This window comes from Chaetodon auriga, chromosome 19 (genome assembly GCF_051107435.1).
Source record: "Chaetodon auriga isolate fChaAug3 chromosome 19, fChaAug3.hap1, whole genome shotgun sequence".
NCBI classification, from domain to species: Eukaryota; Metazoa; Chordata; class Actinopteri; order Chaetodontiformes; family Chaetodontidae; genus Chaetodon; species Chaetodon auriga.
Genome location: NC_135092.1, coordinates 3,960,001 through 3,978,452, shown reverse-complemented (window position 1 = coordinate 3,978,452; position 18,452 = coordinate 3,960,001). Strand labels below are relative to the sequence as shown.

The 18,452-nt window shown below is 42.2% G+C and overlaps 1 protein-coding gene across 2 annotated transcripts in view; it reads right to left on the bottom strand.

Moving 5' to 3' along the window:
- Positions 1–18,452, bottom strand: part of shroom3 (shroom family member 3) — a 63,892-nt gene that overhangs the window by 34,778 nt on the left and 10,662 nt on the right. For both annotated transcript variants that reach the window (XM_076758590.1, XM_076758591.1), the window contains exon 3: positions 4,946–5,128. In XM_076758590.1, the coding sequence (XP_076614705.1) occupies positions 4,946–5,128 (183 nt within the window). The remainder of the gene's footprint in view (positions 1–4,945; positions 5,129–18,452) is intronic.

Sequence of the window (18,452 nt, the reverse complement as noted above, 5' to 3'; positions counted from 1 at the left end):
AAAAGGGAACACTGACATCCTCATTGTGCAGTACACGCCTTGCTATATGCCTAGCTTAGCACAAACACTAGAAACAGAGGGACAAGTGGAAGCCATGGCTCCATCCACGTCTGATTTACATGTGTGTGCGTGTGTGTTTTTCGAACTGGAGTAGAAACAGAAATGTAAAAGAAGACACTGTGGTTGCAACAGCTATAAGCTTTGGAGCTATTGCAGCTGGGAACAGTGACTGCATGTGGCGTCTCAAAAGTCTTGTTCTCCTAGCAGAGTTGCCAGGTTTGAGGTCTGTCCTGACTCTGCTGTCAACAAAACCCAGCTGACAACAGGATGGACTGGCAACTAGCTTCTTACATACAGCCCATGACAAATCCATAACACAGAGACAACATTCTGCTTTAATAATGAATTCTTTGTGATTATTTTCTGTTCGTATCTGGATCAAAACTGGAATGAAAACAAAATCTGACTGGTGGAGGTATGAGATATGAAAATGGGCTGTGTGTGTGTGTGTGTGTGTGTGTGTGTGTGTGTGTGTGTGTGTGTGTGTGTGTGTGCAGGGTGTGTCTCTCTGAACAGACCTTATCTGTTGCCGTGGGAAACCGTTCCTTCAACCCATAATAATAATCTCTCTGATCTGACCGGAAACCAAAATTGGAGAGAGAGAGAGAGAGAGAGAGAGAGAGAGAGAGGGGTGGACAAAAATGCATACTGATGCACTTAAACTGTGTGTGTGTGTGTGTGTGTGTGTGTGTGTGTGTGTGTGTGTGTTTAACTGTATCAAAACATGTTTGTGAAACTATGTTAATAGCTTGAATATGTGTGTTTGGGGTGTGTCAGAAATGTATGAAAAGTATGAATCTAAATGTGTAAGTATGGGTGCTACTTCTGCTACTCATCCTGGTGTCTCCTTGGCTGGGAGTTAAAGTCACGTATGTGGACCCTTCACACACAGTTCTGGTCAACAAATGACACACTGTTTTAATGAAACTGCTGATAACAACAGCACCAGTACCGATTCTATACATTATGTTAGCAGTTTTCTCACTCAAGGACTCCTGGAACCCCTTCAAAGACCACTGCTACCTTCTGAAGGACTCCTGGAATCCAAAAATGCGCTGTCCCTAAAAGTGATGGAGACACAACTATGTGCGTGTGTCTGTGTGTGTGTGTGTGTGTGTGTGTGTGTGTGTGTGTGTGTGTGTGTGTGTGTGTGTGTGTGTATGAGTTTTGTGCAATTACGTGATGATATTTTAGAAAAATGTGATGATTCAACTATAGAAACATCTGAGGAGGAGAGGAGAGGAGGAGGGAAAGAGAGGAAAGGAAAGGAAAGAAGGAGTAATGAGGAAGTGGAATGGGGAACAGGGAGGGGAGGAGAGGAGAGGAGAGGAGAGAAGAGGAGAGGAAAAGGATAAAAGAGAATAAAAGGAAAGGGGTCAGAGAAGGAGACTGTGTGTGTTTATAAATCAGTCTGTCTGTCCTCTCAAGATTAACACCCAGCCTCATGGGGCTCTGATGGCCCACTTCCTGTTTTTGGACCAATAAGAGACAGGCATTGCTCCCCCTCTACCCCTCCTCTCTCCTCGGTGGTATCTGATAACCACCCAGAGCCCAAGGGATTGTGGGAGTAAAGAGTCAATTTGCCTGTTTATCTGACTCTGAGAACAAGAGTAGAGTACATTTTAATGACCCTGTTGTTACATTCACCTGCAAACAAGTTGCTGCTCAAAGGCACTTCAGCAGGACACATAAATGTTCAATGTAACTGCTCAGTCACTTTTTTAAAATAAAAACTTTGTGTATATCCTGGAGCCATCAGCTTTGCAGGAACCAAGAACATTGTTTTCAAGCTCCACAGTTTCAAAAAGTTTCAAGGACTTTTCAAGGAATTCAGTTTATGTAAAGAGCCAACTCTTTACTTACAGCCTCCAACTTTGACTCTCACAGACTTTATTGGTAACAGTGGGCAACAGGACACAAGGAAAATCAAGGAATCTGCAGTCACACTAGCACCCCCCTGAGGCTGTGATGCTTATTACACACTTACACACACACACACACACACACACACACACACACACACACACACACACACACACACACACACACATGCACAAAGTGCTTCAAGGACTTGACCTCCATATTAGGATGAAACTGGCTGGAGCAGAGTGTCAGTATTTATAGACTGTTTGTCTGTATCGACTGAGTTTATACACAGAACACTGGAAGAGAGAGAGAGATGACAAGAGCATTGAACCAGGAAGCTACTGTAGATTAGACGTACAGGACCCTTATGTTCATGTTTAGTTTTGATCATATTCTGGATAATGTTTCCATGGAACATAAGTAACCACCTGGTTACTCATAGCCCTGAATATGATTCTTGGACAGCTACAAAGTCACAAAATAAACAGCCATTCGTTTCAGTTAATGATATGACAGTAAGTGTCTGCCAGTGTGCTGGACTCCTCTCTGCATCACGTGCTTAGCGCAGTGCGAGCAATGACTTTGACCTCATCAGCTTCATTGATTTATGTAAATATATGCTTATTCTGAATTTGACACATTGGGTATGAAAGGGGCATCCTCGAAAGGCTCAGTCGTTCACAAGCAAGGTTGGAGGTTCATCGCTTTGAAAATGGATTTTACTACATCAGCTTGAGAACACTTTGTAAAACTGTTGTCAGTTAACACAGTTCATTTGCACATGATTTCTTTCTCTTTCAATCTGTGTTTCACAGAATCCCGACCTTGATGGAACCAGGGTTGTAAATATGTCAGGTTAAAATGCGTACAAAATGATGCACACGACATGTAAACATGGCAAGTGTGGAGTCTCACGATAAATACCAGCTGCACAGAGATGGAAAGCTGAAATAAAAATCTTTTTAAAAAACATGGATTTAAGAAGCAGAACAGCATCATCATTGCACCTCTCACATAGCTGAGGCTAATTATCACAGCTCATCTTAAACACCAAGTTGTCTAACGAACAGCAGTCTGACGTGGGTCACATAGAAACCAACAAAGTTTGTTTTCCTGTTGATCTGAGTTTGAACCTTGAGTCACAAACACACAGCAGGACACTGTAATAAATCCTGTGACTGACACACACATGCACACACGCTCAACGGAAGCACAGGCAGGACATCCTAACACCAGGGTGATAACCTCCTCAGTTGACAGCAGTAAACCTGTCACTGATTTGACATCACTTCCTGTTTCATTCCACAGGGTGCCTGCCATCCAAACAGTTGGAAAAATAAAGACAATTCATAGACACTGGAAGGAACTGTCATATAAGAGACAGGAAGCCCCAATCAGTGACCCTATGGTGGTAGCCACAACTCTGAGCAGTGTTCTTTGGATTGAACCAGTCTCACATGTTCGTCATCTGGTGTGCACTGCACCTCTGTCTTCACGTCATTCATGAAAGGCTGCATGAAAGTCCCATCCCTGATAGAAACGTGATTTCATCAAAGGTACACAGCCTCCAGCCTGCCTTCAGATGAGCCTGACACTTCATGATTTCCTCAGTCTGCACAGCTGTGCTCACTGACACATCGGCTGATTCAGAGAATAACCGTGCATTGTTTGGTGATCACCCCATACACAGCATGGTCTTAATAAACACAACCTCCCTCAATGTCCTCCTTCCTGCATGATAGCCGATGAAGATGCACCTCCCAGTCCTTGGTTGAGTCTCAGATAAGCTGTCTCTATCCTCAGGTCGACAGCTGGCTTTGGGTCAAATGTCTCTGTGGTCATCTCTGACAGGTGAATGTGCATCAGGGCTGACAGACGAGCATGTAGCAGACAAGATCACAGGCGAGACTGAACGATATGCTCCTGCAGCAGTCACTGGGCGACTGGACTTTTCAGCTTGACTAGATTGTTTGTTAGCAACAGCTTGTGCCACATTCATGTGCTCCTGAGACTTTTTGTGTTAATCAAATAACATTCATTCATTCATTCATTCATCTTCTTTACCCGCGCATCCCATTTCGGGGTTGCGGGGGGCTGGAGCCTATCCCAGCTAGCAATGGGCGAGAGGCGGGGTACACCCTGAACCGGTCGCCAGCCGATCGCAGGGCAACATACACAGACACACTCACACCTACGGACAATTTAGAGACCAATTAACCTAATGAGCATGTTTTTGGTCTGTGGGAGGAAGCCGCAGTGCCCGGAGAGAACCCACGCATGCACGGGAAGAACATGCAAACTTCACACAGAAAGGCCCTGCCCGACCCCGGGTTCGAACCAGCAACCTTCTTGCTGTGAGGCACGCGCACTACCTGCTGCGCCACCGTGCCGCCCGCTAATCAAATAACAGATGATTGAAATTCTTTGAGCCTGTATAAAAAACACCTGTTTTGTCTATTAGATGTGGATGCATACAACATATTTTGCAGCACATTTCGGTGCGCTCCTCATTAGCTCAAAGCCACGGCACATTTTGGAACCACTTTTCAGAGCAAAGTCTTTTCTTCTGTTTGGGGTCGGTTTGATGTTTCTATGAAAGTGGTGGGATGCAAAAGTAGCTGCTCAATGTCTGTTGTGTTTTGGAAATGTCTCACCATTTTTTACTTCTTTGGGTCAAAATGTGTTGACAAGAAATTGCTGTAGACGAGAGGTATATATTGACAGCCAATGACAGCTGCCTGCCAAACAGAGATAATTCATATTATGCATTTCTGATTTTTGCTGTGCACACGTACCCGCATGTCAGTTTTGTGTACCCCTGGTTATAGTAGCCTCCAGGACCGCTATACTACAGAGTAGATGAGCTGGATTTGAACAAGGCATTTTTTTAAGGTAACCTGTAAGTCCACAAACGTATGGAGTGTAACATACTAATGACTGCAGCTTAGGTTAGAGTTAAGTCCATTTCTTACACTTTTTGTTACACAGAAACATCATCCAATTCATTGCTCTCTCCTACCTGTTCTTGATACGGAGTTGGACTCCTCTTGCCGTACATGATTTGCTGTGCTGGGATGACGGTGATGTTTGTTGTTGGGGTGGTGGCGATGGAGAAGAAAGAGGAGGAGGAGAAGGAGGAGGAAGAGCAGGGAGGAAGGGACATGAAGTACCAGACTCCTCGACGTATCCTGGATCAAACTCCCTGAGGAGAGAGACAGAAAACATTTTGAGGAGAAGTTCCTCTTCATCCTGCAGGATGTTTTGTATTGCACATGCTGTTTTATATTGTAATGAATAGAGAACTCCTCCCATAAAATTCTCAAATAAAAGCAGCCAAATAATGGCCAGATTGGTGGAAATACCAACAACAGAGTTACACTTTCAAATACAAATAGTGTCTCATATGTTCCATTGAATAAGTATTTCACTCACTTCTACTTTGCCATTTTTTGATTAGTGATAAGATTGGCTAACCTATAACCAACACACCAGCAGAATCACCACATAGCTGCCAAAATAAACCAGGCCTGGTGCGTTCAGGTCCGACTGGTTCAAACCGGACTGTCTGCTATGACACTGCATTCACACTTCAGTCATTTATCAAAAGCTGTTCACACAGTGGCCTACAGAGCATGATGTCAAAGGTCAACTAGGGTATCAACAACAGTGAAGAGGTCAAAGATCAGAGGCCACAGGATCCTGGAAGCAGAAAGTGAGTCATTTTGTTATTCCAACAGAGAGGAAAATGACTGTTTGTTTAAGCATGTGGGCCAGTGAATCACCAACCCACATACATATACGCACACACGCACACATTGGATAAACAGGTTAATTGAGTTCATCCACTGTTTATTTGCACATCTATACTCAAACCTGCAATTTTTTTGGCCACCTGGGGGCAGCAGAAACAAGTTGTGGACATGTTCACATGACGATCATTATCATCAAGTTAGTGTGATGAAGGTGCCAACAGTTGCTTATTTGTAGCAGTTACAGAGCAACATTATCATTCATTTAGTTGAGTAAGTCCAATATTCAATGTTCTTAAGTTCTGTTTTTGGTCTCCATCAACTCCCGAGCAAAATATCTCGCTCTTGCTGCTTAATTCAGTGTATCTGTTCACCAGCTTGTCTCTAATTGTGTCTGTCTGTTGTTTGGAGCTGAGTAGGTAATGGACAGTGGGTTTTTAGAACTTCTTTTGTGTAAAGCAGCTGCCTGCTGTGGGCTGTGATCAACCAAAACAGTAAAGACAAAATGGACAAAATGAACAGATAAAGACAAAATGAGCTGAAACTCACCATAAAGCTCTGCAAAGCCGAGGGGAGCTGCAGATTCAAGAGGTAATTCTCTGTAGGTTCATCACTCATTGTTTTCATATTGTCGATTGATACGTTTTTAGTGTAAAACATTGGTTGCTGCTTTAAAGCAACAGTCCAATATCCAGCATCTGGTATCAGTTTCATCTGCGTTCTACCTCTGACTTTGTAACATGAATACTGTATTTCTGCTGTTTATCTTGTGATCATAACGACAGATAAAATAATTGCCATTGTGATAACTTAACAGAGCAGGAAACTTGGTCACATAAACTAACATGCGTGGTTTGGGCATCTGGTAAGATGGACTCATGCATTTATAAAAAGGAACAGTTCAACAGCACCAACTGTGTGCAAGTGAGAAATGAAGAAACGTCAATTATGTGCAGATACAATGCAGTTTTTTAGCTGAGCAGAGTTTTAACGCATTTTCATTTAGACTTAGTCACATACTGTATATGTGCCTGATCCCCCTTGATTTTACACAGCTGCATGCAAATCAGGGTTAGCCCCCAGCTGCCGCATTTAAACCTGCTAAGATACAATAACTTTCAGGACATATGATCGTACACAGTGAGATGCAGAGGAAAGTGCATGTTTTGGTGCGTACGTGTGTGTGTGTGTCACTGTCTGAGTCACAGGAGGAAAAAGTGAAGTTAATAATGAAAACAACGGAGAATACAAAGGGAATATTTTCTCCCATTTCTCCCACTAAGTCAAGCCACCATACTGGTTTAAAATGATATAATGGGCTGTTAAATGAAGCGTAAGTGTTACATGTCACATCATTTACTGATTTATGTTTCTGCCTTCATTGATTATGGGCTAACATACAGATATATTATGGTGGTTAATTATACACCAAGTCTCCGAGATACATATTATTACTATGGTTCAATGATCCATGGGAACACTAAAGTGACTGTAAATAGAAACCTTTAGGATCAGAATTAATATGATTAAAAAATACTTCTGTCATCAGATAACAAATACTGCAGTCTTCAATTAAAGTCAAAGCTGTTTCTCCCTCCACCCAACAAGCCATTTAAACCTATAATCCTTTTAAACAGAGAGATGAAAACAAAAGATAATGCACAGCTTACAAACACACACACACATACGTGCACACACACTCACACACACACACACACACACACACAGGAGACAGATAAAGGCCCATTAAAGTGAAACCTGTCGAGCTCGTCGGAGGAATGTACGGCAGCCGCAACACCCTGAAGTCACCTGAACAGGAGGGACTGTGTTGCCACATTCCACTTTCCGAGTCATTTCACATACACACACACACACACACACACACACACACACACACACACACACAAAGAGACACTGCTCTCTCTGCACCTTTCACCTGGCACAGTAGCATTCAGCCAGACGAAAGTCCAAATGAGACGCCTCCTATCCTTCAACTGCACCTCATGCTGTTTGTCCACTTTAAATGTGATTTTAAATTCTGGAGGAGGTCCAAAAGTTTCCAGACATACTGCGACAAATGTGTCTGAACTTTGGAGAAATGTGTCTGAAAATGATCAAGATATCAAGAATACTTCCATTTGATGGCATAGACCAAGAAAGTACAGATTCACACAAATCACACAGAGTAACAGACAATGACAGGATACATGTGCCAGAGTTTCTTCATTCCATTTAGTTCAACAGAAAAAAACAGTGAAATGTTCAGCACTGTTAAGGCCTGGAGAGTCCAACATGGAGGAAGCTATCATAGCTTACAACTTTTCTTTGAACTGTTCCACAAAAGAGGAATGGATTGTTTGCGGACAGTTATGGAGGAGTTGATGCTACCATTATGTCCTCAGATTTGTTTTATTATTGACAGAGATGACCAGCTGGCTGGCTGACTGTTGGCTCAGATTGTTAGCTTAGAGAGCTTGTTTCCCTCTTTATAACTCTGTATTGAATGACACAGTGTACACTCCAGAGGACAAAATGTCTGGATCCAGATCAAAAAGGAAAAACCTCTCTCTGCGCCCATGACCGAGCTTTCCACCAAGCTTCATTATAACGTGTTAACAAGTTACAATGCAGGTGTGAGGTCACAGAGGATGAGGAAAGCATGCCCAGCAACTCTGCCGGTGAGGCCTTTGATACAGTCAGAATGAGTGAAAACCATGTTTTTCTCCAATATGTGTTCAGTCAAACATGATGTCATACACAACCCCTCCTCTTTGTTGGGGTGGGGGTTTCTATCTTCAGGGTGTACCAGCAGAGATCATCCGGTGTTGAATGTGACTTTAAGACTGATAATATCTTCTGCTCTCACCACTGACATTTTATGTTATAGGTAGCGGTTTGAGTTACAGCTGAACTTGATGTGTGACTTGAAAACCTGTTATCACACGACCAAAATTCAATTCTTAGAACATGTGATAACAACTAATCTCCATCTCCTTGAGCACCGCCAGCTGAGGAAGGCCATGAGATTCAATGGAAGCTCTGCATCCAACAAGTCAGTTAGACCCTGTGCTGAGAAATTTGCTAAGCTGCTGTTTCAAAGGTCAAGAATGAACATTGACGTCTAATTATTATTGATAAAATGGTTAGAAATGTCTGACTTGGCTAATCCAATTAATTACCCATGGCTGGATTAACCTGCTAGAGGTAAAAATATGTTAATAATTAGTTAGTAATAAGTTAATAATATACAAAAACTTAAAAAAATACAAACATCACAGTCCTTTTCTTTTCCTTTGCAGAATTTATCAGTCCTGACTCCTCAGCCCTGAGGTGCTAAAACACCTGTAGTTCAGTTCAGATGGTTTGGACCAAGGAAAGTAGATACATTATTGCCTTTTAGCTCTACTCTGCTTCCTGTTCTCACTAAATCTTTAACAGACCAAAATGTGTCAGCATGAAGTTCTGTGGACTGACAAGTGACTCAGAGATGCACCTTTTCAAGTGGTCCTGGTCTGGTTGTTCAGTCCAGACCAGAGTTTGACTGAAGTGCAAACAGGTTAGAAGTGAAAGCATTATAAAGACAGACAAGAAACTTGTTTCCGCATCATTTACTTTTGCACCTACAGTTATTCCCTGGAGGCTCAGCCTAACCTTCTACAGTTCTGTGGTTGCCATGCACAGATAGTGTGTCATTGAGCGTAATGCAGGATTTTACAGAATGGTCCAACTTTCTTTTCTTTTTTACAACGATAGGGCTGACAGATTAATCCCCACAAAGTCACTGTTTGAACATCTCTGCGTCCCCACAATGTGACACACATAGACGCACGCATGGAGCGGTTGCCAGGGAAACAGTTTTGTGGCAGTTCGTGCCTGTAATGACTTCTTCCTCTTCTTTTTGAGCACAGAAACTCAAACATTCATTAAGCTCGATTACGTCAACGAAACAACAAAAGAGCACAAAGACGGAGAGTCACTGGGGATGAATGGAAGACGACAAAGAGAGAGAGACAGACAGACAGAGGGGAACTACAGACCACTGTGATTAAAACTTGCTATGAGACAAAGTGTCCAAAATCAAAAAGAGCATCTCCAATTTCAATCTTCCTGTTTTTACTTACATTTTCAATTTGTTCATTAAGAACCCTGAAAAGCCAACAAAACCACAAATTACAGTAAAGTTAATCACATTAAAGTTACTAAATATCTGACAGATGATGTCAATATTCATGCAAGTGATGGAAACAAACCCTGGCATAAATGTTCTTGAGCTAAGCTTTTGCACTGATTGTAACATACAGTCAGCAGAGTGTGCTTCAGTCCTCAGAGCATCAACATCACAACTGAATCTATAGAGGTCAAAGGTCATAACACCTCAACAACAGCTGGAGCAAATATTTCTGCTATCACGGAGATCACCGTTGTTGCAACCAACAACCATCATCTCATACACACAGCGGGACACACTGCTGATAGCCGTGCTGGTATGCTGCATGACCTCCTAAAAGGCACAGACATCCTGACTCATCCCCTGCTCTCGTCTCTGCTCACCTCGTTAACTCTCTCCCCTCCCTGCTGTCTGATTCATTGTTTTCGCTCATGTTTGTAAAGTCGACTTCATAATAATAATGGTAATACTTGCGTAACATCTCTCGAAACAAAGTGCTCCAAACAAAATAAACAGTAAAGGCCACAATACAGGAGTACACAACACAGCAAAATACCAGTAATACAGTCATTAGATATAAAATCTCAGTGTAAAACATAATCAGATATTAGGGATGAAAATGTGAAAATTGTTAAAAACTAACTTATTAATGAGTCTGTGATTGTAGCATCTGTCTACTTGTGCTGTTGATAGAAGTGTTTGACACAATTATAGAACCCAAGTGAAAACCTGTGCTTACATTAGCTGTCTGTAAGTTTGTTTTTGGTTGGGGAGGTTGACATGGTGAAGAAACAGAGGAACAGTATGCTTTTGTAAGGCAACAATAAGAGGTGGGGGGCCACAGACAGCGCTTTGAGTTATAACATCATTACACGTCTTTGCTGGGATCCTTTATGAAGTGATGGATTGATCAAAACTGTGTTTATCATCAATAGTGATTCTTAGATATTCAGAGTTGTTGACCTGCTCTGCTGTCTTGCCATGGATGGAGGTGGGGTTCACCCCAGTGTCGGATGTGTTTGATGTGCTAATGACCCGTTCTTTTTTTTTGTCCATGCCAGCTGCATTGTATGAAGTGAAAAATGGAATTTTGATGGGCTGTAACCGAGCTATTGTCATTGAGTAGCCTGAGAATGACAGTGTCATCAGAGTATTTGAGGTATGTGGTGATGGGTGGGGTGGTATAGTCATTTGAGCAGAGCGTGTAAAGGAAGGGACTGAGGACACAGCCCTGGGGGGCTCCGGTGTTGGTGATGATAGTTGATGATGATGCTGTGCCTATTCTAACAGGCTGTGGTCGGTACTGAGGAAATTGTGAATCAGTGGATGAGGAGTGGAGGGTTGTTGAGGTGGTGAAGTTTCTTGATCATCTGGTGGTGCTGGTGAGAGTCCAGCTGTGGTCTGGTGGTGGGCAGGATGGTATTCAGGATCAGTTTTTCCATTTCATGATTATTGAAGTCAGTGCGACTGGTTGGCTGTGTTTGGGTTCTGAAGGGTTGGGTTTCTTGGATACTGGTATGATGGTCGATGTTTTCCAAAAAAAATATTTCAGATTGATAGAAAATAATAAAAACACATTTCCAAATTCCAGAAATATAATTAATTAAAGGATCAAGCCATATATGATGGAAAAAGATTTTACTTTGTTGTGTAGTGATTGTTGTGGTTTTAGCCAAATCTTTTCCAGAACATAAGAACTGAATCAGTGGGGACAGGTGGTATTTTTTTTTTGTGGCCAGTTTTGCATTCTGTCTGAGTCAGACAAACAAAACAAAACAAAGCACATGCAAACACTACTAGGCCAGTGAAGCTCAGGAGAAGATGGCTGCCAAACCTGCTTGGCAAAATGCTAACTGACTGCAGTCTGTTCACACCAGATGGGACAGACGCTACCAGCCTGAAACATATACAGTCTTCAACATCATGGTCATGTCATTAATATGGATGAGACAACTCTCATTGTAAAACCTCCAAATGCCTCCTGTCAGAGGACTCTTAGATTCATTACTAGTGGGACATATTAGTGGGACTGCTGCAACACAGACCTTTTTTCTTGTAAGACAGAATTCTACTGCTAACTGTAGCAGCCATTAGCTAGTTAGCTCGGTTAGCCATGGAGCTAGCTGACTCTGCCTGGGAGCTCGGAGCACTGTTGTTTTGTTTGTGTTTACACTGCAAGCAGCTTTGGACTGCCAAGAAGAGGAGTTTTTCAGGTGGGGGGACTCAACAGGGAATGCTAGCAGAATGAATACCAGACCCCGAGCTGGGAACGACAAAGACGTAGAAGGCTCAGGGGAGGACAGAGGACAGAGAGGCATGAAGCATGAACAGTTTGTAGTTTATAGTTGGTTACATGTGTTGTTGCATGAACAGTTTGTAGTGAGTTAATTTGTAAGAATACATCATTCACTATGTTGATAAGTTATTTATTCCTGTGTTTTGACAATGAGACTCGTGTGATGTTATACTGTGTTGAAGTAAATTAACAAAATATTAAGCCTCCCTGCTGGTTGTTCTGAGACTTTCAGAATCATTACCTCTTTTGGCTTGCTTTGTGCATGTGCTAGTATAATTTATACTTTCAAGGCAGAGTGTTAACAACGTTATTTAGAACAATCTTTTTCAGTCCTGAGGTTCAAACTGTTTTGTGACGCCCACCCCAAAATATATGTGAATAATTAAATTAATATCATAATTTGGGTGGCACGGTGGAACAAGTGGTAACACTGTTGCCTCACAGCTCGAAGGTCCCGGGTTCGATTCCGGCCTGGGGCGCTGTGGGCGCTGGGGGGGCTTGTCCTCCACCATGCCCTCGGTGCCTGCTGCCTTTAGGAAAAAGAGGCCTTTCTGTGTGGAGTTTGCATGTTCACCTGGGGTACCCTCCACAAAAAACCCCCATTAAAAACATGCAAGAAGATCACCACCTGACCGAATGGTGACAAAGAGGAACTGGGTCCCCGGGCACCGCTGTTGGCTGGCAGCCCACTGCTCCTGGTTTGCCACAGAGGAAGGACTTACCAGGATGGGTCAAATGCGGAGGAATAATTTCACCAAAAGCATGGCATTGTGCATGTTGTGTGGTGATTAATAAAGTAAAGATCTTAATCTTAATCTTAATCTTAATAGCCTACAAATGGTTGAACTAAAACCTACTAGTCGACCAGAGAAATCTTTAGTATGGGGCAGCCCAGATACTTAGCAACTAAACTGCGATAATGAAAATGATAAACTTCATACCTGCTAAACGTCACCACAGAGCCACTACCATGGTTGTTAAAGATTAGTCTTGTTTCAGCCATGAAGGTTTAACATTTGTGTTTTTATATGCTTGATATCATCTCGGTGTAAAGTCTATGGGTGGGGCTATGGGACGAGACAATAATGCAAATGTGCAGTCGACAAACAACTCTGAAGACAAACACGAAGAGAAAGGAGTGTGAGCTGGGCCGGCAACTTTCATTGGAATAATCTGGTATCTTATGAACTTTAATGATCACAGTCCTGCTCCCCAGAGGATAAGCTCTGTAGATTTTAAAGACCCTCTACTCTAACCTTTCCTCCAACACCAACCTTAGCACAAACATTTTTAGCTGCTTGTGTCACTCTAACAATATACCCAGTATTTCTCCTCTGACACACAATACTGCCATTATGAAGAACACTAAAAATGATGCTTGTACTTTGAGTAGCAGGTGCCTCCTGTGAGTAGTTTTAGTTTTTCTTGTGCCTCTGGGAGAACAAAAACTCTTGATGTGTAACATAACACCAGTGAAGTGCAGCCTGCTGCTTACTGTGGATCAGAGGACAAAACACCGGAAAAGCAGCTGCAAGGTGTAAGGCAAGGAGTAATATAGGTAATGCATGCACACATGCACACACACACACACACACACACACACACACACACACACACAGCAGAAGGAGCACTGTGAACAATAAACAGACTCAAACACTCAAGCATCTTAATTTGCAGGTACATAATAAACTGACGTTCGTCTGAAATCATGACACACTTTCGCTGAACCTTAATGAAACACTCCAGTGCACACTCAGTCCATAAACACACACTCAACATAAACACACTCAGAGCACAGCTAGGTGGTGATAACCTTATCTCACTCATGAGGTAAGCCACAAGCGTCAGGTGTCAATTAAACCGTAATACACTCACTGCACACATGGTCCTCTGGCAACATACACACCATCCAACCACTCCCCCACACATGCACAATAAGGAAGTTCACTAATAAAAAAAACCTTTTGAGCAGTCAGTCAGGCTTCCTTTGTTCACCACCTTTAAATGTACTCTCAGATGGATCAGCGTTACTGAATCACATCCAAACTCCACACCACTAAATCTAACATATGAAGACAGATTGTTGCCTATGATACTACATCAGCTAACTTGTTAAAGAGTTTAAAAGAAGAGTTCAACTTATTAGGAGGTACACTTATTTACTCTCTTCCAGGAATCAGGACATAGTTAGCCCGGCTTAGCATCAAGACTGGAAGCAACTGTCCAAAGTTCACCTGTAACAACCTCTAAATCAAGCTAATCAACACAACTCATCTCATTTGTTTAATCTGTTTTACAAACTGTGTATTAATGTGGAGTTATATGCTGGAACTGTCTATGGACAATAAACAACAACGTATCCGTTGGTCCAGTGCTTCTGTACAACATCTTGGTGGTTGCCTAGCAACCTCACAGTGACGACAAGGCTTCAGAAAGTCACTGCACCCATGTGTTGTTCACCAAAAAAAAATCTAGATCTAGCAGCCAATGTGAACAAGAGCCTGCTGTAATTTGCACACAGAGATTTTGTACATAATGAAGGAAAAATATTTTGCAAATGTCCAAATAGACCTAGAAAACACTTAGCAAAGACCAGTTACCAGTGAGAAACTGCATTCCTAAGCTGGTGCCTTTTAATTTGGCCTCGCCCAACAGCTTGAGATGGGCGTGACCTGCTGAAGCCTGTTGGCCAAAAATTGTTGTTAGGTGTTATCTCACAGCCTCCAGAGCTCAGAATCAGCTGGAGGAAAGAACTGATCATGAGCTCACACTCAAATCTTGATCTGATCTAAAACTCAGAATCAAAAGATATGTTTTGGGGACTGATTATTGCTTAACATCATACTTATTTTGCTTTTTGTCAACTGCACCTTTGCATTTTCAGGAATCACTGAAGGATCATTCTGTATTATCACAAGTCGGGTCTTGTTTTTGTAGTTTTGTCCATCATTTCTGTAACAACAACTTACTTTGCAAACTGTCCCAAGCCAGTATCTGAGATATGGGCACACGATAGCATCCGTAAAAAGAAGTCTGATGGGTCAGGAAACAGGTCAGCCAGATGATCAGACAATAATAAAATGAGAATACAGTGAAATTGTGATGTATGTAATTCTCACATCACCCATCCTTCCTTGAAGGCTGATCTATACTCAGTGTGATTTATTCTCAGTCCATATAATAAACCCACAAACATACTAATAGAGCACCCCTGAAACTCTGCAAACACACACACTTGCACAGACTTACAGCTCTGATGGGCAGCTCCTCAGAAAACACTGTGGTTGTTTTCAGCTTGTTGTGAGTACACTTATGGCTTGGTTCTCTCTCTCTGACTCTTTGTGGCTTTGTGTGTCTCCTTCTCTCTCTCCTTGTCTCTTTACCATTCTGTTCTCAGCCAATCAGGGCTCACCTGAATGCACCAATCAGGAGTGCAGCAGGTATGGAGGAGAGCGAGAGTCAGATGAACAGACAGACCGGTGTGGTGAGTGTCTGACAGGTGTGTTTGGTGTCGACATCACACACACCTTTTGTCTGACACAGAGGATGGAGGACACACACACACACACACACACACACACACACACACACAACCAACTATAAAACCAGCTAGCACCTGCCTCAGATAATCTGCCTCACACACATCAAAGTCACACACACCATACACTGCTGAATAGAGTGCTCTCTCTCTCTCTCTCTCTCTCTCTCTCTCTCTCTCTCTCTCTCTCTCTCTCTCTCACACACACACACACACACACACACACACACACAGACTTTGGTCTTGTGCAGCAATAACCATCAATTCAATAAATCTTTATTGTCCCTTAGAGGCTGTTACTCTGCAGCTGCAGGAGGAGTGTGAGGAGGAAGGGATGAAAAAGAAGAGCAAGACAGAGAAAATGTGGCTCACAAATTAAAAAACCTTTTAAAGGAGCGGCAACTCCTCACAGAACAGAAAGTGACAAAATCCAACTCCACAGCTGGCTGTGTTGTACTTTATCTTAAGTGAAGTAAGTCAGGTTCATATTCTCATAAACAATGTACAGTTGCACCACTTCAAAGCTTAGATGAACCCAAAACTATGGACATAAAAACTGAAGAAGGGGAAAAAAAGAAAAAAGAGAAGAGAACTACAACACCCAAGGTTCATTTTAGTTAAAAACATCCATTCACAGATGTACACAAAATGGCCTAAATGGCATTAGTTTTTTTTTATTAAATAGTAAAATTTAGCTTACACTAAATTCTCCTCAGGGCCACCACCCTTTGAAAAGAGTCACTGATAAGTCTTATCAAATATACTAAACTATCAACTCGGAACTGTGATTAATAATTACATTAATAACTACAACCAAAAACCATATCAATAGATAGTAAAGGCTGGTGGGTTATGGAGTTCTGAATAGTAGAGGTTGGCAGCATTCACTCATGTGCAACATCAAAGGCCAGCATGTATATTCAAAAGCATTATTGAGAAGGTAAAACACTCAGCTGATCAAACTAAATGTACCTAATTAAAGAACAAGAGGTGTGAAACATAACTAACATCAATGTAGCAGTGTAGTATTTGGCTCTCTCTGCACTCAAACAAACAAACAAACATCCATGGTTAACGCTAGCACTGCTATTCAGATCCTCCATCACCAACACAGCAACACATGGAGCATGCTCTTTCCCAGCTAGTTAAAGTAAATATTGGGTGACATCCAAACAAGACAGTGCTGAATTCAAACAAGACCGGGAGGAGTTTAGAGCTGAGATGGCATCTTTGTGACCAACACGGGCCGAGTCAGCTACCACTGTTTGGGAGATCAAAGGCATGCTCAACCGCCATGTTTCCAGCATCAACTCAAACAGGTGATCGGGAAACTAAGCCACTGAAATGACAACCTAGTGTACAGAGTTTGGGGATTTTTGGGATCAGCAATGGTGCAGATAATGTCAAACCCACTGCACTCATGGCATCATAATTTTTGCCGATGTTCTGGGTGTTGAGATGAGTAACCTTCTTGTGTAAGACTGCGCTCATAGAACTCTGACTCCTAAACCCAAACCTGGCAACCGTCCCAGACCCATGATAACGCAGCTGCAGTACTACTCAGATAAAGGTAAGATCCAATAAGTATCCAGAAATATGGGCGCGCTCAAATTCAGAGGGGCATCATCTACCTGCTGCAGCACAGACTCATTCAGGTTCAGCTTACTTTCACCAAAACCTTGACAACTCCAAACCAAACTGGGTTTCTTAATAGCGCCTCTGTTTTTGAAATATTTGCCAGATTTTTAATAATCTATGGTTATATGTGACACTTTATTGTCATAGCTAACTGATCCCCAGAATACTGTACACAACATTATGACTGTACTAGGTCACTTTAGCTGATTTTGTGGTTGTAGGATTACTGTTTCTAAAAGAGAGCTATTTCCTGACAACTCTGTGGCAGAATCATTCTCCTTTAAATCCTTTTTTTCTTGCATCTCTCAATAACATTACCTCCAAGTTTCATTAGGAATAAGGGACCATCTTGTATCTATAAGGAATTTTTACAGACCTAGCTCAATGCATGTTGTGGCTCTACCACATTTTCAATTGTACTGGGCAGATAAGAAACAGAAAATGCTCCCATGAACATTTATTAGTATACGACCATGTGATGTTTCAGGTGCAAGCCCTTCAGACTTCAAACAGATGTAGAGATACTCCTTACAAATACCTGCCCAAAAGGTAAGGTGTGTCTGCATTTGTTTTAAGTCTGAAAAAGGATTTTAATCTCTACATATATGGCCTCAGGGTTTTGTTTTTTTTTAAGATATTTACAGGTTTGGGATGGGCCACAACCATACAAGATACTTCCTGCAATCCCTAAACAGCAGCCTATAGATACTCTCTTCCCATCAACTCCATCTCTCAAATATCAGTTATATATATGAAACCTTCATCTATGCAGGCAGCATCTCTTGGTTCATTGAGAGAGTGTGCAGTTTACAAATGTTGAGTATCAGATATGTTCTCACTCATGGTGGCACACAGACTTTATCTGGGTCTGAATGTTAGGATGCCTCTGCCTCCTCTTCCTCCTACCCTTCCATGTGTCTCTCTGTGTTTTCCCCTTTTCCTTTGTGTCTGGTTCATCCTCTCCTTTGTGGTTATATCTGTTTGTGTGTGTCTGGTATGGATGGTTCCTCCTCTTACCACGCTTCACCTGCACCTGATCCCTGTTGCCAATCAGCCGTCACAGCAGCAGCCTATCCAATCATCATCAACCACAGGATGAATACCTTCACCAGCTTGGTACACATCATGGCCGTTGGG